Raw genomic sequence first — 23,468 nt, 5'->3', positions numbered from 1 at the left:
TTTGTTTACAGTGTCTCTTACAGATGTTACATAGCAGGCATTCAAAATATGTTTGTAAAAGGTAAGGAATTTTACTTTGCTTTATGATTTCTGGATTTCATGCTATATTCTAAAACCATCTTCTCAGCTGAAAGTCATAGGTTTATTTAGTACTCTTGTGATTTTAATGTTTAAAAATTTGAATCTTTGAACCATCAGAAATATACATTAGTATGTATAGTAGTGAGGGAGATTAAGAATTGTCTTTGTGTTTGTCCCAAATGCCTAGTTCTACTGCCATCTAGTGGATAAACCGCCTTCACAGGTCAATAGACTGAAATAAGGGTTTCGGTATAACAAGAAATTGTCTCTGCCTGTCCTCACCTCCCTCCCCGCCTTTGCCCTCTACTCGATTGGGAATGCAGGGGTCAGGAGAGCACTGAAGGGTAACATTAGAGTATTTAAGCCATAAAAAGGAAAAGCTTAGGGATGGCAGACTTTCCCAAAGGTGGAAGATAACTTTAGAAGGCATCGCCCCACCTTTTCCTGTTATGCCCTTGCCCGTGCCCTTTCTTCTGTCAGCAGCACCCCTTCCCTGTGGCGCCTGTCGAAATTTCTCTGCTCCTGGTAAATACGAGCTGGAAGAGGGTTAAAGCAAAGCGTCTGGCACTCTGGTACCCAGTAGGTGCTCCGTACACAGCCGTTCCCTTGAGAAGGGAGGACTGGCATTTCAGCTACAGCTGTTCATCAGCTTATTCTCTGAGCACCTACTATGTGCAGTGAGCCCTGTGGACAACCAGAACACACAGCAGAAGAAGGGCTCCAAGGAGGGATGGCTGGAGGAGAGTCTCGGAAGGGGTGGGTCTTTGACGTGGGTTTCAGGCTTGGGCCACCATCCTTGTGGGACTCTTCCCAGGGTGGTGCCTGCATGTTGGTCAGCGTGCTCAGTCCCTTCCAGAAACAAGCTCACTGATATCCTCAGCCCCCTTGAAAGTAGGTGAGGCCATCCTGCCCGCACTGTGTAGCTGAGGAGATGCAGGCTCAGAGGGGCCAAGCCACTTGTCCAAGGTCACACAGCAGAGAGAGGTTGTGAAGCCTGAATCTCGACCCCTGGCTCCTAACCCATAAGCAGGGTTAATTTAAAAATTGGAAGGATTTGGAAAAATACATTCGAGGCTTGAGCTCTAATGAGTGAAAACCAGTTGATGGTCTTTGCTGCCAGTGTGTTGAGAGGTTCTGAGCTGAGAGGACGAGCTGAAACGTGGGTGTGTCACCCAGGGGGGCCCAAGTCACCCTCCCGAGCCAAGGTCCTGGTCCTCATGGCCAGGGCCCCAAAGCCGGGACCTCAGAGGGGTAGTTTGGTTGAGGGGGGACAGTCACAGAGCTTCAGATGTGGGGGCAGAGCGAAGCCAGGAGGGGCGTCAGCAGGACTGCAGGTGAGGCGCCCGGCTGCAAGTGGGGCCACACCCCGTCCCGCCGTCTGGCTTCCCAGAACACACTGGGCTTCTCGGGGCTTCTGTTTCCCTACTTGTAAAACACAGATAACGATCTCACCTGATTATAGGCCTGTAGGGTGGGTTCGGTGGGAAGGGGGAGCACCTAGCTTGGTGCCTGGCACAGAGGAGCAGCCCCGTGCGGTTCATCCAGCAGGTGCTGAGGGCCTGCCCTTTGCCAGCCGCTCTGCGCACAGCACCGGAGGCACCACACGGAGCAGAGCAGACGTGGGCCCTGCCCACCTGGAGCTCCCTGCGCAGCTCCATACGTGGGGACTTGATCTTCATGGCAGTGGGCGTGGCTTTGCATGCTGACCTTGAGTAACTGTCCTTGCCTCTCTGAGCCTCTGACGCCCCTTCTGGAAAAGCACACCTACCTCCTGGTACCCCTAGGAGGATTCAATGAGGTGGAGAGTGTAAAGTCCTCTGCTGAGTGTCTGGCACATAGTAAATGCTCAGTGAACAGTGGCTGTCATTGTTATTGCTGGTGGTGTTATTACCATCACCACCCAGTGCCAAGAAGGAAGGCCCTCTTCAGCCTCTCCGTCCATTCCTAAGCCAGGAGACCCCGTGAAGCAGCCGCCCTGACAGTGGAGGGAAGCAAGGGTGGGCGGACATAAAGCTCACAGCTGTGCGTAAGGGACCCACACCCCATCTGCTGTCAGAAAATTGAGATGAAAGGATCAAAGTTATTCTCACCGCCACCTCCATCAGTAGCCTGAGCCCCCCACCCATACAGGAGCCCAGAGCTGGGGCCCAGATGGGAGGCAGCTTCTGTCTCTAAGTATTTTGGAGGGACGCATGCATACTTCTGCATATATGTGTTTCTAAACAGCCTCTCGGACAGCTTTCACGGTTCCAGCCTTCCTAAAAAAGCTCTGAATGCCACTTTCCTTCAGATGGACACAGTGGGTGGAATGAGACAGCTTCTCTTAGATTCCTGACTCCCCGCCCCCCACCAAAACCCTGTAGACGCTTAAAAAAAAAAAACAAAACACCAATAGCCTGCGCTATTGATGAAAGACGGAGTAGATGGTGTTTCACCCATCTCCTCCGACCGTGCCTTTGGAAAGCCTGGTGTGGTATTAAAATATTATAAATGTGTTAGCAGCGTTCTCTAGGGGTTTAGATCCAGTGTCACCAAAATGAATTAGTCATTTTATTAAGCAGTTTGTGCATAAAGAGCAGGTTGACGGCTGCAAGACAAAGGCGCTCTGCCTCCCGACGATGTTCCCCCTCCTTGCACGGCTCGCAGGACCTGCCACCTCGGATGGTTCCTATTTGATCTTCCGTGTCTGCCAACGTGCTCAGTTAATTCAAGCGATTTGTGGCAGTCAGACACTTCTGGTTTGGGGTCCCCTGTTTTGGGAGGCTTTATTAAGTCTGATCTGATTCCCTCTGCCACTGCCTTCGGCTGTATATTGACTGTACGTTGCAAGAGTGAAGGGAGGGAAGTTTAAGTCCCTCCCCCGCCCTCGCCATGGCTCTGGGCAGCTGCAGGTCTCGGCTGAAAGGGTTCCGGTGGAAATGCTGAGCCCGGCAGAAACCTGGGCTCCCTGGCTCCGGACGAGCCATGGCAGGGAGTGTTCTGTCACTTCTCCTGACCCCAAGATATGAGGCTTGCCAGACACTGGGAGGTTTGGAAGGGGCACACAGGCCACTTTGGAGATTGGGGACTCAACAGTACCCAGCGCTTCCCCAAGTGGGTCACATGTCACAGGGAGCAGCTGCGGTGTACCTGGCATGACACTGAACACAGCATGTGCCTGGTGTCACCTTTCTGCTTCCCTCCAGGTGATGTCTCAGGTGCTGGAGCGTCTGAAACACCTGTGCGTCTCCCCTTTTAACCAAAGGAGAGCTGGCCCTCGGGTTCAAGGTCTTGGGCAGGCAACAGTGTCTAATTAGAACTTAATAGCATCAGTTTCATTGTTTTGGTTTTTTCCTTTGTGCTTATTTTTAGGGTTAAAGTACTTCTATTTATGATACAGAACACCAATTATCTATTTACAATAGTGAAACAAAGTATTTCTTTAAAGTATGTTTAAGTTGAAAACATTGAGTCACGTGAGGACACACGTTCAGTTGGTCATCTTTCAGAGGCCGGTAGATGCGGCAGAAGTGACGTGAGGTTGCCCGCACCTGGCATTTGGGGCGCACTGGGCTCGGATCCAGCTCTGCCTTTTTCTAGCGCGATGACCTTGAGCGAGGGGCTTCCCTTTGCAGGGCCTCATTTTTCTCGTCTGCCCCAGGCTTGTGGGTATGGGGGCCGCTTCTGTGCCAGAATGGGTGGGCGCTGGACTTGGGAGATGAAAGCCAGAAATGGGGTCGGGAGGGCCAGAGCTGGCTCTGAACCCTGCCCTGAGCCTGGGCAGCTGTGCCCGGATGAGCCTGCCGGAGGGGCAGGTGGAGCTGCCCCAGAAGTCCCCGGTCCCCGTCTGTGAGATGGATCGGGTGTCCTGAAGAGTGAGCTAAGCCGTGTTTCTGGGACAGTGACTCAGGAGGGTCTGCCACCCTCCTTGGTCTGACGGGGCTGTTAGCCTAGTGTTTCCTGTGTCTGGGTTATTCTCTCTCACCCCCTGCTGGCTTCTCATCTCCTTGGGACTCTGCTCCAACACCCCGCTTCTCAAGGCCTTCCCGGGCCAGGCTGCCTCAGCACCATCCCCCCAAACACACACACCTCAGGCCACTGTCCCCCCAACCCTGCTTTATTCTTCTCAGCGCCCCCACTGCCAGCGGTCTCTCTGTCCTTTGCCTGCCTCTCCCCTTTGGAACGCCGGCCCCAGGAAGGCAGCAGCTTCCTGGCTCACTGCTGTGTCTCCAGGGCCCAGGAGCTCCCAGCACACCCAGTGCTCAGGCAGCATTAGCAACTGAAAAAACCGTGTCCAACACAGAGCAGGTGCTCGATAAAAACGTATTGATATAATAAATGGCTATATTAGAGGCTGTATTAGTTTCCTGTTGCTGCTGTAACAAACTGCCACAAACTTAGTAGCTTAAAACAACACACATTAATTACCTTACAGTTCCAGGGGCCAAGAGTCCAAAACAGATCTCACTGCACTATCATCACAGCATCGGCAGGACTGTGCTCCTTCTGGAGACTCTGGGGGGATCCATTTCCTACGCTTTTCCAGTTCCTAAAGGCCATTCCCATTTCTTGGTTCTGGCCCCTTCCTGCCCCTTCAAAGCTACACAGCATCTTCAGTCTCCGACTCTAGCCACCTTCCACCTGCAGCTCAGTTCCCTTTTGCATGTAACATAACACGTTCACAAGTTCTGAGAGTTAGGAGGGGCCGTCTTGGGGGGCATTATTCTGCCCCCAACAGAGACACCCCAAGGGAGGACTGAGGATTGAAAGCAAGATTTCCCCAGGCCCTCCCCCCACAACCATCAGGTTCTCTGAGAAACCTCTTCCAAACAGCTTAAAGATCTTTTGTCATTTCCCTCTCTTTCAATTTGTGTTTGTAAGAGCAGCCAGTGACATTTAGCTGATGCATCGAATAACACCGTTAGACAAGGTAAGGGAGAGCCCTTGGATTTGCCAGCCACCGAGCATTTTACCTGCATATAATTTGGTGGAATCTTCCAGCCTTCCAGATGCTAGTAATTTTTTCCTTCCTGACCCAACCCGAACAGTGTAGCTCAGGGCTCTGTGAATTTCTTCCAGATGGGGGAGGTAGGAGAAGGGTTTGCCCATGCCATGTAAGGGCTGGGAATTCCACCCTGTGTGCCTGGGAGTAGGGGGATAAAGAGTAGAAAGTACCCAGGGAAGTAAGTGATTGCTCGGTACTTTTCAGAGCAGGGGCCCTACACAACCCACAGCCTAATTCCTCAGGAGCGGAAGAGGATGAAAATGCAGGAAGACCAGAGCCCAGAACCTGCTCCTTCCTCTTATGAAACAGGCTTGTCTCCCTGAACAGCAGGTGAAATGGGTGCAGCAGGAGGGCAGTGGGCTAGATTCGAGGGTGGACTTCCTTCCTCTGAGATTTGGCAGCTCTTCAGTCCTACGTTTTTCACAGTTTGTACCCAGTCAGTTACCACGTGTTATGGGTTGAGTTGTGTCTCCCCTGGTACCTGTGAATGTGACTTTATTTGGAAATAGGGTTTTTGCAAATGTAATTAAGTTAAAAGGAGGTCATTAGGGTGGACCCTAATCCAGTATGACTGGAGTCCCTATAAGAAGAAGAAAGAGACACAGAGAGAAGGCCCTGTGACGACAGAGGCAGACACTGAGTGACGCCGCTACAAGCTGCAGATGCCAGCGGCACCCGGAGCCGGGAGAGAAGCATGGAGCAGACGGGGGCATGGCTCTGCCAGCACCTTGACTTTGGACGTCTGGCTTCCAGAGCACAGGGTATGGGTTTTCTGGTGCTGCTGGGGCTGCCGTACCAAGCCACCACAACCTGGTGACTTAAAACAGTGGAAACTCATTTTGTCAGTTCTGGAGCCTGGAAGCCCCAAACCAAGGCGTTGGCAGGGCTGGTTCCTGCCGGAAGCTCTGAGGGAGAATCTGTTCCAATCTGATGTTCCGAGAGGCAAAAGAGCAGTCCCGTGTTGGTGTGAGCCCTCTGGAAGCACACGGACACCAAGAGAGCCCTGGTGTGCAAGAGATGCATTGCGGGGGGCGCCCATGAAGGGTGAAGGGGAAGGAGACGAGGCAGGAGAGCCTTCAGATGAGGATATGGGTCTGACACCTGGGAAGGAGCAGGAGGAGGGAGGGAAGGAGGAGGGAGGAGGAACGCAGCCAACAGTGCCACTCTGAGAAAGCTTTAACCAGGCTGACAGGAAGCCCCAAAGCAGTCTGCTCAGGCACCCATAACAAACTACCATGGGTGGGGGCAGGGGAGCTCAAGCAACAGAAATGTATTTCCCCCTGCTCTGGAGGCTGGAAGTGCAGGGTCAAGGTACCAGCAGGTTGGTTTCCGGCGAGAGCCCTCTTCCTGGCGTGCAGGTGGCTGCCTTCTCGCTCTGTCCTCACGTGGCCTTTCCTCTGTGCACAGAGAGTGAACTCTGGCGTCTCTTCCCATTCGTATAAAGACACCAGTGCCATCAGAGGACAGTCCCCCGCACCCTGCCTCGACCTCATTTACCGCTCATTTACCTCTGTAAAGGCCCCGTCTCCAAACGCATTCACGTCAGGAGTCAGGGATTCGACTTAGGGATTTCGGGGGACACGATTCAGTCCATTACAGAGGGGTTGCCCGTGCCAGCGTTGGCAGGAGTGACCCTGCTGCCTGTCAGGCTCTGTCATCGGCTGGGAGCAGCCCAGGCGACTGTGGCCTTCGAGCGAGCGCTGCAGCGGGTCCGAACGTGCAGCACCTGCAGGCACGCCGTCACCACCTTCTCATGGGAGGCTCTCTCCAGAAGGAAGAGCTGGGCGGCACGTCCCGCTGCTGCCAGGCAGAGTAAGAAGAGCGAGGGCACACGGCTGGGGACCTGCTGGTGCCGGCCGTCGTGGGGCTCAGCGCGCTCCTACAGCCCCTGCACAGCCCGGGGCATCAGGGCCCCTCGTCCCCCATGAATCAGAGCCTCAGGGGGCCTCGGCGACTCCCCGGAGGTGTCACCGCCAGACCGCCCACCCCTTTATCTGAGGGTGGCTTTGGGAATTTGGAAGACTTACAATGTTTGCACCTCTCTTGTCAAGTTCAGCTGTGAAGGCGTTTAATAATCACCCTCCCTGAGCATCTGGCGCTAAGGGGCAGTCACAGGGCCCAAACGCTCATTTCAGTAGGGCTCCACCTTTATGTGGTGACACGCAGTGTTGACTGTGTGCCCCGATATACTCGCAGTAGGAATTTGAGCCCGGAACTCAGAGAGGTCTGGTGCTTTGTCCAGGGTAACACAGCAAGCCAGTGGCAAGGCGGAGAACAGAGCCCTCAGTCTCGTGCTCCTGGCCTGATGTAAGAAACCGCCCATGCCCCCCCTCAAGGCAGCTCGGCCCACAGCTGTCACCTAGGCTCGAATCCCACCTTGGCCACTTCTGAGCGAGGTGACCTTGGGCACATGGCCTCTCTTCTCTGGGCCTTCATTTCCTGTCTGAAAAACAGAGACCACAGCATCTACCTTACCCGGCTTTACCTTCACACACGCCCTGTGCCTCGGTTTCCCCATCTGTAAAATAGGGACACGAGAACACTTACCTCACAGTGTTGTGGTGAAGAATGAATGGATTCTGAAATGTTTAAAGTACTTGGGCTGTTAGGATTTGTCGTAGCCTGACTGGCTGAATCATATGGACCCCTCCCCACTGCCGCTCTCTCCCTCCAGTTGGGGAGCCAGGAGCCATGTAGTGTGGGAAGAAGAGGCCCAAGGGCGATCTCAGCTCTGCTACCAACGTGCTGGCAGACTTCCGGGACGTCAGCGGACCCCGCTTTTCCCCAACGGTGCACTGGGGCGAGGAGTCAGCCTGATGGGCCCCTCCCCGTGGTGACTCTCTGAGCCGGAGCCTTTGGGTCCCAGAGTAGCGTCCCAAGCAGGATTGCCGGATTCTGGAGCTCCCAGGGACTGATGAGAGTTTATGAGGCTAGACCCTGTCCCAAGACGCCACGGAGGTCACCACGTGGACAGCTGGCCCCAGAACACCACGAGACCAGGCTGCCGCCTCCTCTCAGCAGTGGACACTTGGCAAGCCCGGCTGTGCCCCTCACACTGCCCACACCTCTGTACACGTTCTCTCCCTCGTCCTCGCAACCACACTGCCCATGTGCGGCCCCGTTCTGCAGGTGAGAGGTAAAGGTTCTGAGAGGCTAACTGTCCAAAGTTCCTTAAATTATACTGCCTCTCCCAGTATCTTTCTAAATCTTCCAAGTAGGCAGTGTTCTACTTTTCTCATTTTATAAGTGGGGAAACTGAGGCTCAAGGCCCCAAGGGATGTGGACCCAGAGCCGGACTTGCGCTTCCGTGAGCTAAACCACCCTGTTCTGCCCCGTACCAGCAAGCAAAGGGGAAAGACAGAGCCTCGGGACCCCCCGAACCTGCGCTGAGCTTCTGCCCAGCGCCACTGCCCCAGCCTCTCCAGGGGAGGTCAGCTTCCCCCGGACGGAGTGCACAGGCAGCACCAGGTGACCTGCAGGGCCTCCAAGCAGAACACAGCGTCACTCCCCGACCCCAGGAATGGCGTCAGTGGCGTCGGCCATCACCCGAGTGCACCCTGGCCTGGCCGGCCAGCACTCTAACTGCAGCGGCTCTTCCCCTCCACCTCGGAGCCAGAGCGAGCCCTCCACGGCCGCCGGGAGCAGCGCCCTCCCGTGTTTGTCTGACTCCCCTGACCCTGGCAAGCGCCCGTTGCCTTTTTCTCCTTTTCTCAAAAACTAGAACACAATAGGAAGCGTTTCCTTGAACTTATTAAAAAATCCAGACTTGTAAATTAATTTGTCCGTGTTGTACAAAGGCAGTGCAGATGAACTCATTAGCATGCACACAACAAATAATTATAGATGAATTTTTAGCTGGCCTGCCTAATGCGCTCACTGGGTTAATTATGTCAATGTATAATTACATCAGCCCGGGGAGACATAATGGCATACCCCGCTGAGCAGGCCCTGCCTAATGACGGGGCGTGGGGGAGCGCTGACAGAGGAAGGCAGCGGCCTTCCCGCGCACCTGCTTACCTCGGCACAAACGCCCATTGTCCGAGCCTCCCGCCACCTCAACAGGTGGTAGCAGAGGGACCTTGTTCCAGCCGGACCTGAAGGCCCCATGCATGGGCACTATCCCATTTCTTTCATCAGCGAATACTTATTGGGTCGGACTGTGTGTCCATCCACAGGGGGTCCAGCAAGTGAGCAAAAACAGATGTGGTCCTGTGCCTGCCCTGTTGTGGATTTCGGCCAAGCGTGCTTTAGTTAGGTGGACTTGCAGCTCAATGACAATTATAAGTATGACAAATGCTGTGGTAAAAAGGTGTAGGCAGCTGGGAGAACTCTCACTGGAGGACTGTGACTGTTCAAGGAAGCCTTCCTGGAAGAAATGGCATTTGAGGGGAAAAGACGAGGAAGCACTAACTAGCTGAAAGGGTTGGGGGAGGGCAAAGTGTTCTGGCAGAGGTTCCTGCCTGTACGAGAGCTCTGGGGTGGGCAGGTGCCTGTGAGGGACAGAGGGAAGAAAGTCAGTGTGCCTGGAGCCCAGGAAGGCAGCAATAGCGAGGGCTTCCATTTGTTCTGAGCTGACCAAGTGCTAGACACCGTGTTGAGCACTTGACCTGAATCCTCATCACAGCCCCATGAGATGGGTACTTGGCCAGTGAGGCACAGAGGGTTAGAGTTTCTTGCCCAGGTCACACGGCAATCCCGAGAAGCAAGTCTGGATTAGACCAGGACCCAGGGGTCCATCTTCAGGGCCCCTGCTCTTCACCCTTCTGCCCACCACTCCCCCGCCCCAGAGAGCAGTGGCCAAGCAGGTGCTGGCAGGAGGCCCCGGTGGAAGGAGCAGGAAGAGTGAGAGCTCGGTGCTTTTAAAGGGCTGAGGACCAGAGCAGGCCCCTTGACCTGGAGAGAGGAGGCCCTGGCTTCCCCGGGCCCCCGTGAGCACTCGCCCGTAGCTGCTGAGGTCAAAATGGTCACACCACTAGGCATCAGAGAGAGGGAGTCAGACCCAGATCGCACCTCCACTCTTCAGCAAGTTACCTGGGTTTTTTGAGCCTCAGTTTCATCATCCATGAAAGTGAGCTGGATGCAGGGCAGCCTCCAGGGGATGCTGGGGGCGTGATGGAACCTGTTTCCTGTGGGCAGGCTTTGTAACCAGGAAGATGCCACACCAGCCTGGGGTATTATCTAGGCACTCTTCGTGCCTGCCCAGGTGGGAAGCTGAGCAAAGGCACCTGGAAGAAGAGGTGCTGGATTCTAGATGTAAAGAAAGGAAGTGCTCGCCAGGTGATGGGGGGAGAGGGAGCAGAATTCCAGGCAGAAGGACCTGCATGCTCCTCAGTTTTTAGCTACTGGGAGGTGCAGGAGCATCTAGCATTCAGGTGGGCATCTCCAGAATGCCCTTACTTAATCAGCCCCGAGTGTCAAAAATGATTAGTCTGAGTCCACTGAGAAGCACCCAAGGATTCATTCCATGGGCAAGGATGCTATTGGGGAAATGCGGGTGAAGGACAATGGGAGGGAGCTGGGAGAACTCGGTGGGAGCATCCAGACCCCGTGCAGCCTAAGGTGGAGTCCCTTGCCCGCAGAGCAGCCCCACGTCCCCAGGAGCTGGTCTGTGTCCGTCTTCGCTGCCGGCGAGCCTTACCTGGAAAGGCCTGTGGAAAGGCTGTCCTCGGGCCAGTGGGTTTCAGAGCAGGGTCCGTGCCCTGTGGTTGGAGGCATGCAAGATACAGTCTCATGGCCACCCCAGATGGCATTGGAGAATCTGGAAAATGCAATTCTGGTGGCAGTTACTGTTATGGCTGTTCCCAGCTGTGTAGGACACACACGCCCGTGGGGACGGCACACGTTCCCCGGAACCGGTGCCTGGAGAAGGCAGAAAGTCTGTGTTGCTTCCCTAAGTCATCAGCACGACTCCAGGGACCTCTTGTGGATTGTCCCCCCAACCCCTGCCCCCCGTGGAGGGATCCGCCAGGTCCCACGGCTCAGCCTGGGCATCCCTCAACCCTCAGGACCCCCACCACCCCTGTCCTCCTCTTTCTCTGCAGACCCTGTGCCTGTATTTGAGGCGACACGCAGCCTAGACGACAGACTGCAGCCCCCCAGCTTCGACCCCAGTGGGCAGCCGCGGCGAGACCTCCACACTTCGTGGAAGAGGCACCCCGAGTTCCTCAGCCCTAAAGGTACTGACGAGGCCTTCACAGGACATCCCTCATGAACAGCTGGTCTGTGGATCTTGGGCAGCCAAACTCTGCCAGGGCAGGGGGTACACAGGGAACTCGACTTTATCATTTTATTTTATTTTTTAAAAAGTTTTATTTATTTTTAGACAGAGGGGAAGGGAGGAAGAAAGAGAAGAGAAACATCAACATGTGGTTGCCTCTTGTGCGCCCCCTACTAGGGACCTGGCTCACAACCCAGGCATGTGCCCTGACTGGGAATCGAACTGGCAACCCTTCGGTTCACAGTCTGGCACTTAATCAACTGAGCCACACCAGCCAGGGCATTTTTTTTAAAGGTCAACTTTATCATTTTAGATACCGGTGGGGTAAGGCACACTTCCACTGCCGCAGACCTAGCCCAGATGCCAGAGGCTTCGTATATTTGAAGGGGAATGGCAAGGGTGTCTCTGCATAATCACTCAGGGACTCGGCCTTGGTGGTCCTGCCCTCTGCAACATGTGACATCCAGCGCCACCATGAATGTTGACAACCGGCCAACAGGCAGAGACAGAATGTGGAGGGTCCTACCAACGTTTATGGGGTCCAGGCCTGTAAGCAGCGTACAATCACTCCCAGCCGCATCCCGCTGGTTAAAGCACAGTCCTGTGGCAATACCTGCTGCACAGGATGCTGGGAAATGTGGTCTGGCTGTGTGCCAGGAGGATGTGGTGAACACAGCACTGTCTCAGCCCCAGATGAGACAAGTCAAGAAACTCGCAGAACTGAAAATGTGTTTAGGTGTACATATAGTATGATTAAAATGTTTAAAAGCAAGAGAATGATGAACAAAGTTCAGATTGGTGGTTACCTGTGGTAGGTGACGTTGGAGGTCACTGTGGGCAGGGCAGTAAATAGGCACATGAAAGCTGTTGGTGACCTTCTAGTTCTGTGCTCATCGAGCTGCAAGCCAGACACTCTCCTAGGCACTGGGGACACAGCCAGGCACAAACCAGACAAAAATCCCTTCCCTCGTGGTGCTGGCCAGTAAGTTAATAATAGGATTTCAGATGGTGAGAAAGGCTTTGAGGAAATAACGAGGCAGTGAAGAGGGGAACAGGTGTAGAGATACTTGTCTAAGGAATGAATGAGCAGGATTTACCTCGTGTCTGCAAGATTGCTCGGTCGTGAGTGAAAGCAGCCATAGGAATGTGCGCGTGAGTGGGTGTGGCTGTGTTTCCATAAAACCTGACTTATCAAGCAGGTGGTGGGCCGATGGGGCCTGTGGGGAAGGTAAAATGGGCGGGGCCTGTCAAATGAAAGCCGGGTGCAAAGTCACTGCTCAGGAAACGTCCACTCTCACACAGCGCCCGCCTCACAGCTCCCTGCCTGCCCCCCACACACCCAGTGAGCACCTGCCGTGGAAAGGATCCTCTTGGGATTAAAATACAGTACTTTGCCAACTCTGTTCCTGTACCCGGACTGCCCTTCCAGCCATTCCCCCCTGGCAAGCCAGGATTTGGCAGTTCTTTTCCAGGTCATATGGAGGCACCTCTGAGGTTCCCCAGCAAAACTGTCACTCCTGCCTTTGAGGTTCCTCTGGCATTTGATCTTCCCTCTATAAGAACAGTAGGCATCGGGACGGTTGCCCTTTGAGAGCATTTGCTGTGTGTCATGTGCCTTTCACACAGCATCCCACTGTCTCCTGGTTCAGCCTGAGGTGTCGCTGGCCCCATTTTACAGATGGGGAAACTGAGTCGCAAAGGCCAAATGGGGATTCAGACCGATGGCTCCTGTCCTCAGCCCTGGGCTGCATCTCTCCTTGAGGACATGTGGTATTCTGTATCATGATGGTCAAACCTTGTCTTTCTGTTCACTGCCATGACCTCAGCATCTGGAAAATTCCTGTGTGTGTGTGCGTGTGTGTGCACACGCTCGAGAGAGAGAAAGAGAGAGAGAGAGAACTAGCCAGGCCCTGACCCCTGTGTCAGCCCCTCGAGGGATTCACTCTGCACACCGCCCAGCTCAGCACTTACCCTACTGTGCCAGGCTCACAGTAGGAGCTTGATAGCCAGGACAGAACTTCACTGAGCCACTGGGATCTAAGGCCGGGAGCCCAGATTCTGGAATTCTTGAGCCACCCACCCTCGACAGCTGGACCCTGAGCACCCTCTCCCCCCGTGACGACCTCGGGGCCGAAGGCACGCACTAACCCCTACGAGGAGCCTGCAGAGGTGTTCCTGGTGAGGGGCCCCTGCCTTGCGGCAGGTGGCAGCTGAGCAGCTGAGAGTGTGCTGTGGGGACAGGAGCGAGATCCAGGGTTCCTCAGTCAGCTATCCCTAGTGACCCTGTGACCCGGCAATTCTGCTCCTGTCCCAAAGAGGTGAAAGCAGGGGCTCAGACAAAAACACGGGCACCGGTGTGTATTAGCAGCGCTACTCACGATGGCCACATGGTGGCGACAGTCAAATGTCCGCCCACCGATGAACGGAAGAGCAGACGTGGCGCATCCAAAGGACGGACTGTCACGCAGCCGTCAAAAGGAACGAAGGCCTGCTACACGCTCCAACCTGGGTGGGCCTTGAAAACACTGTGACAAGTGAAAGAAGCCAGTCACGGAAGGGTATATATATCATGACGGTACTTATGTGAAACGCCCAGCATGCGAAGTCCGTGGAGACAGCAGGACTGGTGGTGGCCAGGGGAGGGAGAAGGGGGAGATGGGGGTGACTGCTTCGTGGGGACAGGTTTCCTTTTGGGGTGGTGGCATGTTCTGGAACCAGTGCAATATTCTGAATATACTCAATGTCACTGAATTGTACCCTTTAAAAATGGTGAGTTTTATGTTATGTATATTTTACCATGACTTTCAAGAAAAATAAGGGGCCACAGAGGCAGGGATGAGTCTGAGAGGGCAAAGGAAGCCTTTGGGCACGCTGCAGGAGGCTGGCAGGATGGGAACCTGACCTCTGTGTACCTGCCCTCGCCACGGCCACAACCCAGCTGACCTCGGGGACCGCAGGTCCCGCCAGCCGCGCTCTCTCCAGCACCGAGTTTAGGAAATTGATTCTTCTCACAGCACTTCCGATCGATCTGGTTTGCAGAAAGTGGCTCTGGCTGTCACACCGCTCTCAGCAATGGGTATCTTTCCATCTGTTTCTTCCCCCAGAGCAGAGAGAGGGGACATCTCCAGCCGGGCCCACGCTGACCGAGCGGGGGCGCCTCCCGGGCATTCCCAGCAAAGCCCTCCTGACAGAAACTTTGCTGCAGAGAAATGAGGCGGAGAAACAGAAGTGAGTAGGGAAGGGTCCGAGGGGCTTCTGCTGCCCCACCTGGCCGGGGGGTGGGACCCGGAAAGCCGCCCCTGCCCGGGACAGCTGGGGAATCCAGGTGCAGGTTGAGGTGGGGTCACAGGCCTGGGCCCCCGCTGCGTCTCCGCAGCTCAGTGGCCAGCTCCGGGCCGGCCACGTCGCCTCTCTGGGCTTCTGTCTCCCGATCCGGGAAAAGGGGCCAGCAGTGGGGTATCAGTCAGAGTTCTCCTGAGAAACAGGACCGGTAGGCTTTTTAAAAGTTAACTCAGAGATGGAGTTCAAGGACTTAAACCACACAGTTGGGGCTGGCGAGTCCGATGGGCAGAGCTGCCGGCAAGCTGGAGACCGCCAGGCAGGTGGGGGCCAGTACCCCTTCCTCCATTTTGTTCTTAAGACCTCGGACTGGTTAGACTAGGCCCACGCACAGCAGTAAGAACACCCTCCTTTACCCCCGTCAGCCGGCTGTAGAGGTCGACTGCGTGTACACAGCGCCTCGCAGCGACGCCTCCGTGAGTGTGGGATTGGATCGCTGGGTGCTGTGGCCCAGCCACGTGGGCACTTAACACGGACCATCACCAGGGGCACCAACACCTGCTCGGCCGTGGGAGTGAAACGAGGCGACTCCTGCCTGTGCCTGGCGGGGCGCTCGCACGGGGGAGCGAGGGCCAGTAAACGGTTGTCCTTTGGTCAGTGCGGGGGCAGTCCCATCCGGATCTTCGGGCATTTCTGGGGCAGTTTTGGGGTGGCCATTACAATTACCCTTTCGTTTATTCACTTATTCATTCATTCCACATATCTATGGAGCCACCTACTTATGTGCTGGTCACTGTTCTAGAGACACAGCAGCGGATGTATAAAACGCTCTGCCCTCGTAGAGTTTACTCTGGAGTGAGAAAGATAGAAATAATAAGATAAAATAATGTAAATGGTGTGTTAGGTGATGATGATAAGGGGCGCGAGGAGAACAAAGCAGAGAAGGAGGGAGTGACAGGGAGGGCTGGTGGGAGGGGCCTCTCGGAGAAGGGGAGCAGAGCCCTGGGGGGGCAAGGGGGTGAGCCTCGCAGGTGTATGGGGAGGGGCGTTACAGGCAGAGGGCACAGTCCATGCAAGGGGTCTGAGGCAGGAGTATGGCCCGTGTGCTTCAACAGCAAGGAGACGAATGCGGAGTGAGCGAGGCGGGGGTGGGGGTGGGGTGGGGCAGGACATGAGATCGGGGGAAAGGGGGCTCCTTCCCTGGAGTCTCTGACCCCGATGACGTGAGGCCCAGGCTGCGCCTCAGCCCCCCACCAGTCCAGGTAGGGCCTCTCGTTCTCTGCCTGCGTCACACCGAGCTGGGCCCCGAGGGGCAGGACGGGCATCCCAGACTCTTGCCAAAGCGAGGGGAGAGGGCCCCCCAGAGCGGTCACGGTACTGACGGTGCTGAGTAGCACCTGGGGATGCCTCACAGCACCCACTGGGGCAGACCCTGTCAGAAACCCCGCTTCCTAGACCGGAGACTGAGGCCCAGGGAGGCGAGGTTGCTTGCTGCTGTAGGCCCCCAAGGAATGCTGCAGGAAACCTAACTGGGCCAGCCATAATGGGGCCACGTATCAGCAAAAGAGCGGGGCAGCTGACTGCCCGGACGTTGAGTTTAAGGGCATGTGCTGTGTTGTGTGGAGGACAGAGGTGCCGGTCACAGGGGGAGGGCGAGGGGCTGGGAAACGGGGGTGGGCCGCTCAAGGCCTGTCCACACAGACTTGAGCAGAGCTGGCGCGAGCAGCCCGGTGTCTCCGCAGGGGCCTTCAAGAAGTACAAATCACTTTGGCAGCCAGACTGGGGGAGGCAGAGGAAAAGATCAAGGTTCTACATTCAGGTATGTGGCGTGTGACCCTGGCCCTGCCGGACCAGGAGAAGAGGGGGCACTGACACCACGAACACAGGCTCGGGTGTGTTAGAGTCAAGACAGCAAGAAGGGCGTTTGGGAAGGGGAAGGACAGGCCTGCACGGTCCAGCGGGGTCCGAGCCCTAGTCCCTGGAGGCCATGCTGCTGTGGAGAAAAGGTTTCAGATAGCATTAACATAGGGGTGGCAAACATCAGTCCTTCAGCCGCCCAGGACACAACCAAGCTGGTCAGGTTAGGGAAGGCAGTGGGGGAGGGTGGGGTCTGGGGCAAGCTGGAGAGCCCAGCCTTATCCAAAGCGGTGACTACTGCCGAGCACCAGCCAGGCACTGCCTTGTGGCCCAGAGCCGCCAGTCCCTTCAGTTTCCTACACAAACCAGAAATCTGGAGTTTTATGAGAAACCCCTCATTTATTATAATACTTGTATACTTACATCTGTTGAATTTGTTACTCCTGTCAGGTCCAGACCTTGGGGTGGCTGAGTTGTGGGTGGATGGTCCTGCCCTGGTCCTGGAGTGACCTAAGGGTGCCAGTGGGCTCATACCCAGGCCATGGGACACAGCCCTCAGATCAGGGTCCTCTGAGATTTATAGGGTCATCTCATCTGCCCTCCCCAGCCCAGCCACTCCACATGGCTCTCGCCAGCTTGAAGTTCCTCTAGGGCCGGGAAACACTGCCTGTCACCAGTTCTAACCAAAAAGAAAGGTCTTCCCTCACTACCCTGGACCTCGTTCTGCCTTCCAGGCCCCGCAGCAGTGGGTTCCACCTCCCTGGGGGTGGGCGGCCTCACCCTGGCTCTTTACTTTTCCCAGCGTTGAAGGCCACACAGACGGAGCTGCTGGAGCTGCGGCGGAAGTACGATGAAGAGGCGGCGTCCAAGTAAGTGAACACCCCGCTGGGGTCTGCCTCCTCCCCGGACCCTCCCAGACACGCCTCCTCTTTCTGACTCTGCCTGAGGCGCCCACTTCACTAAGCACCCTCTGCTCGCCGCCTGCTGGTCGTTGCTCTGCCATGTATGCACCGCAGGCTCGCAAGGACATTCCGGGCGCAGGCTGAGCACGGTCTGCTGGGCAGGGCCCGTGCCTCGCCCCAGCCTCCTGGGGCTCCCCGCCTCCCCAGCCCCGCGGTCCAACCCTCAGGGCTGAGTGTCATTCACTTAAGTTACTCTGTGCTCGGTGTCCCCTCAGGATTTAAGACATCACTATTCCACAAATGTTTATTTAGTGACTACTGTTTACTCAGTGCTGCGCTGGGTCCCTGGAGGAAACGTTAGAACATGGCCCTGGCAGACACTGGCTAGTGTGCAGTGATAAGTCCATTCATTCATGGACACTCCTGAGCACTTACCGTACGCCTGGCAGTGTTCCGGGCACGCGGTGAATGCTGTGAAGGGGAGAACCAGGACCAGCAAGAGGGAGTAGCAGGGAGGGGTGGTCCTGCTCTCCCGGCTGGTCAGGGAGGACTTCCCTGAGGAGACGACTTGCAGAGTGAGGCCTGCAAGGAGCAGGAGATGGCCCCATGGAGAACGCCGGGAAGGGCGCTCTGGGCAGTCGGAAGAGCTTGTGCAGAGGAGGGCCCTGAGCAGGCGTGAAGCCCACGTGTGGCTTTTAGTCGCCGGATGCTCCCCGGCCCCAGGCAGAGGGGCAGCCAAGGTGGAAGAGGCCTGTCCTGACCCCCTGAATGCTGGGGGGAGGGAGGGAGTGAAATAGAGGAGTGACCACCACAGGGGCGGTTGAGCGAGGGCTCCGGGCCGGCACCCTGGAGCTGGTGTTGCAGCGCGGGCCTGTTCTCTAGAAGCGGGCACTCCAGGCGGAAGGCCTAGCAGTGGCAAAGGCCAGGGGCGCAGCTCTGCGGGCAGCTTCGGAGCCAGGCCCCCGGGAGGGGTGAGAGGCCAGGCTGCTGGGTGCTCCTGGGAATGTGCTGGGGCCCCGGTCCCATTTCCCCACAGCCTGGGTTCTTTCCCCCAGCCTGGTTTCTCCAGTAGGAAGGGTGGGAGGCAGCCTCTCTAGGCCTCCACGTCAAGACGCTTGGGTTCAGGCAGGAGCTGGGGGTATCAGGACAGGCAGGGGTCCTGGCAGTGGCCCGAACCCCTTCCTCAGGGCCTCGTCTTTCTGTCTCAGGGCAGATGAAGTCGGCCTGATCATGACCAACCTGGAGAAGGCTAATCAGGTGAGGAGCTGTGTGCTGGGGCCCATTCCGCACGTGGTGGGGGGCTCAGCCAGTCCGGGAGGACAGGGCTACGCTCAGTTGGTGTTTCCTGAACTACATGCCACACAGAGTGCCGGGGCTGGAAGATGTCTGGGACCCTGAGCTCCCCAGGGAGGGAGAGCGAGGGTGCAGACCGAACACTCAGAAACAGGGTGATCCGGGCAGTAGCAGTCAGGGAAGGGGCTCCTCGCCCAGACTCGGGTCAGGGAGGACATCCTGGAGGAAGGGCCGTGGAGCCAGGACCCGACAGACCAGTCCAGACTGTGAGAGCGTGGTGGTCCAGGACAGGGAAGGGCCTGCATGCACCGCAGGTGGCAGGAGGGAAGCAGAGTGGTGTCCCGTGATCCCAGCCTGTAGGTACCCGTCTCCAGGCCAAGGTGGGACATGGGTCTCTCCCAGCCAGATTGAGTGAGACCGCGCTTGGTGACGAGGGACAAGCCTAGGGCTGCTTCTCCCCCTCCCTCCCCACCTGGGGTCTCCTCCAGCCTCCTCACTCAATCCCAGCCACGCTGGCCAGCACCGGGTGGACCCAACCTTCCCTGCAGCCGCATCTCCTAGTCCCAGCCTGAGTCCCTGCAAGCCCTTTAGTCTCTCGCGGTCTCCTTTTTCACGTTTATAAATGGGGCCCCTTATCCTGCCTCCCTCTGGCTTCGGATCTGGTGGGCAAAGCTGGGCAGGACTTGGAAAGGTGGTGAGGCGTGGCCACGTGGACCCAGTCTGAGATTCTGTGGGCCCACCACATCTCTGCTGCAGCTCGGGGCATGGCCAGGAGAGGCCAGCCTCGTGACAGGGCGAGTGGCCATTTCCCTGGGGGCAGTTGAGGAAGGCCCCCAGAGGAGGTCATTGCGGCTGGGCAGGTGCTCTGGCTCAAGGCACTCCAGAGGCGTGGCCCTCCTGCAGAGGCAGCGTGGAAGAGGACGGCACTGCTGGGTTTATGTTTCGAATAGGTAACCCACTCACACAGTTCACAACCCGAGAAGGCTCCCAGAAAGCTCCATCTCTCCCCGCTCCACCAGCAGCCTCTCCTACCAGTTCCCCACATCTCCTTCAGAGTTATGTTTACTCCTTTTTAAAACAGAAACAGTAGCATACTGTCCACACCCCCCTGAACCTTAGCCTCTACTTCTTAGAGCCCTTTCATGTTTGGATATAAAGCAGTTCCTTCTGTTTTACTGCTGCGTAGTGTCACACCGCCAGACGCACCATCCTCTAACCCAGGAGACCGCAAACTCGCCGTAAAGGATGGGAGACCAGATAATGTCAGCTGTGCAGGTCCCTGTCACACTGTTCGTTTGGCCATTTACGGCGGAAGCATAGACAGTATGGGAGCAAGTGTACGTGGCCGTGTGCCAGCACCACCTTACTTGCAGAAACGGGCAGTGGCTGCAGTTTGCCAACCCCGGCTCCCCACCGGTGCAGCCAGTCCCCTGTTGGTGCGCATTCGTGGTGTTTCCAGTCATTCACCACCGTCACCAACACTGCAGCGCGTGACCGCGTGCGGGCAGCGCTGTGTGCGTGCCCAGAGTGGGGTTGCTGGGCAGAGCGTCTGTGCGTTTGCAACTCGGCAGATGTGGCCAAACCGCCCTCCACGGGGCCATGCCTCCAGCAAGGCAGAGGGGGCTCGTCTCCTCGTACCCTCGCCAGTGCCGTATGTTGTGGGACTTCTGGATCTTTGCCAGTCAAATTGGCTAAAGAAAAGGGGTCTTAAAGTAGTTTTTTTGTTTAGTCCTCACCGAAGGATATGTTCATTGATTTTAGAGAGAAAGGGGAAGGGGTGGAGAGAGAGAAAGAGAAACATTGATTGGCTGCCTCCCATATGTGCCCCTCCCTACTGGGGACGGAACCCACAACCCAGGTGTGTGCCCTGACCCAGAATCGAATCCCCAGTCTTTTAGTGTGGGGGACGACGCTCCAACCAACTGAGCCGCCCGGCCAGGGCAGGAAATTAGAGTAGTTTAAATAGGAAGCACTTTTTTTAACGTTGATTTTTTCTGATTATAAAATTAAAACCTGCTCATTGTAGAAAGTATGGAAAAGAAAAGAAAGGTCGCCATACTAAGTTTTTAATACTCCGAATGTGAATAAGAGGATTCTGGAGCAGAGCAGAGCAGTATTATTACTGATATAGCCGAGACCCTGCCAGGTTGCCCCAGTTCTGATCGGGGTGCTGAGATGGAACCTGAGGTCACCCTGCTCGTGCCTGTGCTGTGGGCGAGGGACCCCCTAACCAGGAGCCTGGGTAGTTAGTTGGGAGAGGGGCCTCCTGAGAGCCGGAGACAATTGATCTCCTGAGTGTCATGAGGAACAGAAGAGGGGGGTCCTGGGTTTTTAGCATTTGCAATGCAAATGTTTGTCTCAGGGGAAGGTGAGACCGTGGGCTGTGAGCCCAGCTTTGCCACCCAAGGGACTCATCCGCAGCCTGGGTCTCATCCCGCCTTGAACTGCAAACACACCTTCTGGGAGGCGAGTCTCTGGAGCCCCCAAGCTCATCAGCCACCAACTGACTTCCTGGGCTTGTCTTTCAGCCCAGATGCCAAGTTCCAGTCACATTTGCTCCGAAAGCCCTAACTGCAGAAACCAAAATATTTTCTCCGCAGCCGCACACCCCAAACAAAACTGACTTGAGCCTGTTCTGGAACAAGGCAGGATACCAATAAATAAACAAATAAACAGATTATTTTAAATGAATTAACAAAATGGGCCAATGGACGTGTGTGGCTCTCTGTGTGTACGGAGTGGGCATAGCTTCTTGATTGCCAAGACCAGTGTGTAAGATAAACATAATCACTCGAGCCCGTGTCCCCAGCGGAGGGTAAAAATAAAGCTGCAGCTGTTCTGATTTTTCACGTCATGGCCCAAGATCCCACATACCCTGTTGATATCAATAAAATTAACCAATTATTGACACATTTATGTGTGTCAGGCACCAAGCTAAGATGCTTGATGAGTTGTGTTTTGCCAAATTACTTGCTTAAAAAACAACTGAGGAGATAGTTGCATTTGTAATCCGCATTGTGCAGGCAGGGAAACTGAAGCTGGGGAGATGAAATCTCTTACCCAAGGTCACACAAGCCAGGCAGTGACAAAGTACAGATTTCTCTCCAAAGCCACGAGGCTAGGCTGTTATTAGCATTTAGATGCTTCTGCCCAAGTTTTTTTTTTTCTCAGAGATGTTTGAAGAGTTAAGATCCCCCAGAGACCCAATTAAATAAACTGCCTCTTTCCGATTTAGAAATATGTCAACACGCCTCCTTGAGAGAGAGGTTTCATTTCCCCCATTTCACAGGAAGAAAACTGAGGCCCAGGGAGGGGCAGTGACTTGCCCAGCAGCCTACAGCAGCTTGTGGGCTGGGATGCCACCTCAGCTGATGCCCCATCCGGGGTTCCACACCAGGTGGCCTGGGAGCTGGGGACAAACGCGCCTTCTGACCAGAGTGGCCCAAAGTTTGCGTGACAGACAGAAGTGGCCTGGAAGGGCGTGGGCATGTGCCCGTCCCATGGAGACAGTACCTCCCCTCCTGCCCCAGTGGATGGGGGTGTTCTGACTCCTCTCGGGACCCCGAGAGCCCTGGGGCAGCCAAAAGTCAAGCCCAGGACCCAAGACCCAAAAAGTAGGACCCTGGGCCCTCAGAGTCCTGCCTGCCAAGCCCACGCCTGAGATGGTGCGGGGAGACGGTGGAGGGCCCACTGGAGACAGCCAGCGAGGCCCCACTCACCTCTCAACCCCACGTGTCCCCCTCTCTCCCGCAGAGAGCTGAGGCCGCCCAGCGGGAGGTGGAAAGTCTTCGGGAACAACTTGCCTCTGTCAACAGCTCCATCCGCCTGGCCTGCTGCTCCCCGCAGGGCCCCGGCGGGGTAAGGATGGTGGGCGGGCCAGAGGGAAAGGCCGAGGAAGGCCACGTTTGTGGGTATGGAGATGTAGGCTGGTCGTGCGCACCTTTGTGATAGTGTGCACGTGGATGTGTGGGTCTCTCTGTGCTCACAGTGCATGCAGCATCTTCATTGCCAAGGTCACTGTGTAGTCAAAGTCACTGTGTGACTTGTTTTACCAGCTGGGGTGAAAATACAGCCCCAGCTCTTTTAACTTTTCAAGCTCAAGCTTCTTCTATCCTGATGAACTGGAAGTCCAGTATCTTCCTTTGAAGGTCCCCTTGCCCCGAGTTGTCCAAAAATGCCAGGAACCTACTCAGACCAACGAGGACCATTGTTCCTATTGCCAGATGCCCACCCTGCCAGAGGCCAGGAGAGGGTGGGATGGTGGGTTTGGTCAATAGAGCAGCGGTGCAGTTGTAGTGGCTGCCACCAGGTGTCGCTGTTGGCTGCTGGTCTCACTGATTGGTGAATGTGTGGTATTCTCCCAGACCAAGACCAAAGTGGGGCCACATACCAAGACCTGAAGTTAACGCTCATAACCAGCCATTTGGTTCCCAAAACGTGCTGGGGTGATTCCAGCGTGGTTTCCCAGACAGCCACATGCTACGAAGAACCAGTCTTCTGTCACTAACCCCAACGTCTCTGTTAAACCTGGTTGTGCGTCTTTCTCTCTCCTCCTGGCTGGCATCCCTTTGGGGTCCTGGGGTCATTTTCTGCCAAGGGACTTAGTCAAAACCGCCCCAGCCTACCCTTCTGCCCATCCCTCTTCTCTCAGAAAGCCTTGGGTTTCTTGTGTAAAATGGTCCGCCTGCTTATAGATCTCCGCATCCGAGGCATTTGATTCACAGTTCCTGACACCGCCACGGGTCTGCCCCAGGGTGGTCGCTGTCTCCACCCGTGAACCTGAAGCGGCCGACATGAGGTTTACCTCGCCGGACACCCTGGTGCGCAGGCCCGTACGTCTGTGTCCGCCTGTGCG

General features: G+C 55.9%; 1 protein-coding gene across 2 annotated transcripts in view; it reads left to right on the top strand.

Moving 5' to 3' along the window:
* Positions 1-23,468, top strand: part of CUX2 (cut like homeobox 2) — a 218,648-nt gene that overhangs the window by 172,145 nt on the left and 23,035 nt on the right. Inside the window, exons 5-11 of one of the 2 annotated variants that reach the window (XM_045846211.1) lie at positions 11,107-11,241; positions 14,387-14,510; positions 16,304-16,380; positions 17,221-17,287; positions 18,529-18,577; positions 22,367-22,471; positions 23,308-23,433. In XM_045846211.1, coding sequence (XP_045702167.1) covers positions 11,107-11,241; positions 14,387-14,510; positions 16,304-16,380; positions 17,221-17,287; positions 18,529-18,577; positions 22,367-22,471; positions 23,308-23,433 — 683 coding nt within the window. The remainder of the gene's footprint in view (positions 1-11,106; positions 11,242-14,386; positions 14,511-16,303; positions 16,381-17,220; positions 17,288-18,528; positions 18,578-22,366; positions 22,472-23,307; positions 23,434-23,468) is intronic. The other variant, XM_045846220.1, reaches the window with a different exon arrangement.

Source organism: Phyllostomus hastatus, unplaced genomic scaffold (assembly GCF_019186645.2).
Source record: "Phyllostomus hastatus isolate PE091 unplaced genomic scaffold, TTU_PhHast_1.1 phas_contig_1162, whole genome shotgun sequence".
Taxonomy (NCBI): domain Eukaryota; kingdom Metazoa; phylum Chordata; class Mammalia; order Chiroptera; family Phyllostomidae; genus Phyllostomus; species Phyllostomus hastatus.
This window is presented reverse-complemented; position numbering and strand designations above follow the sequence as displayed.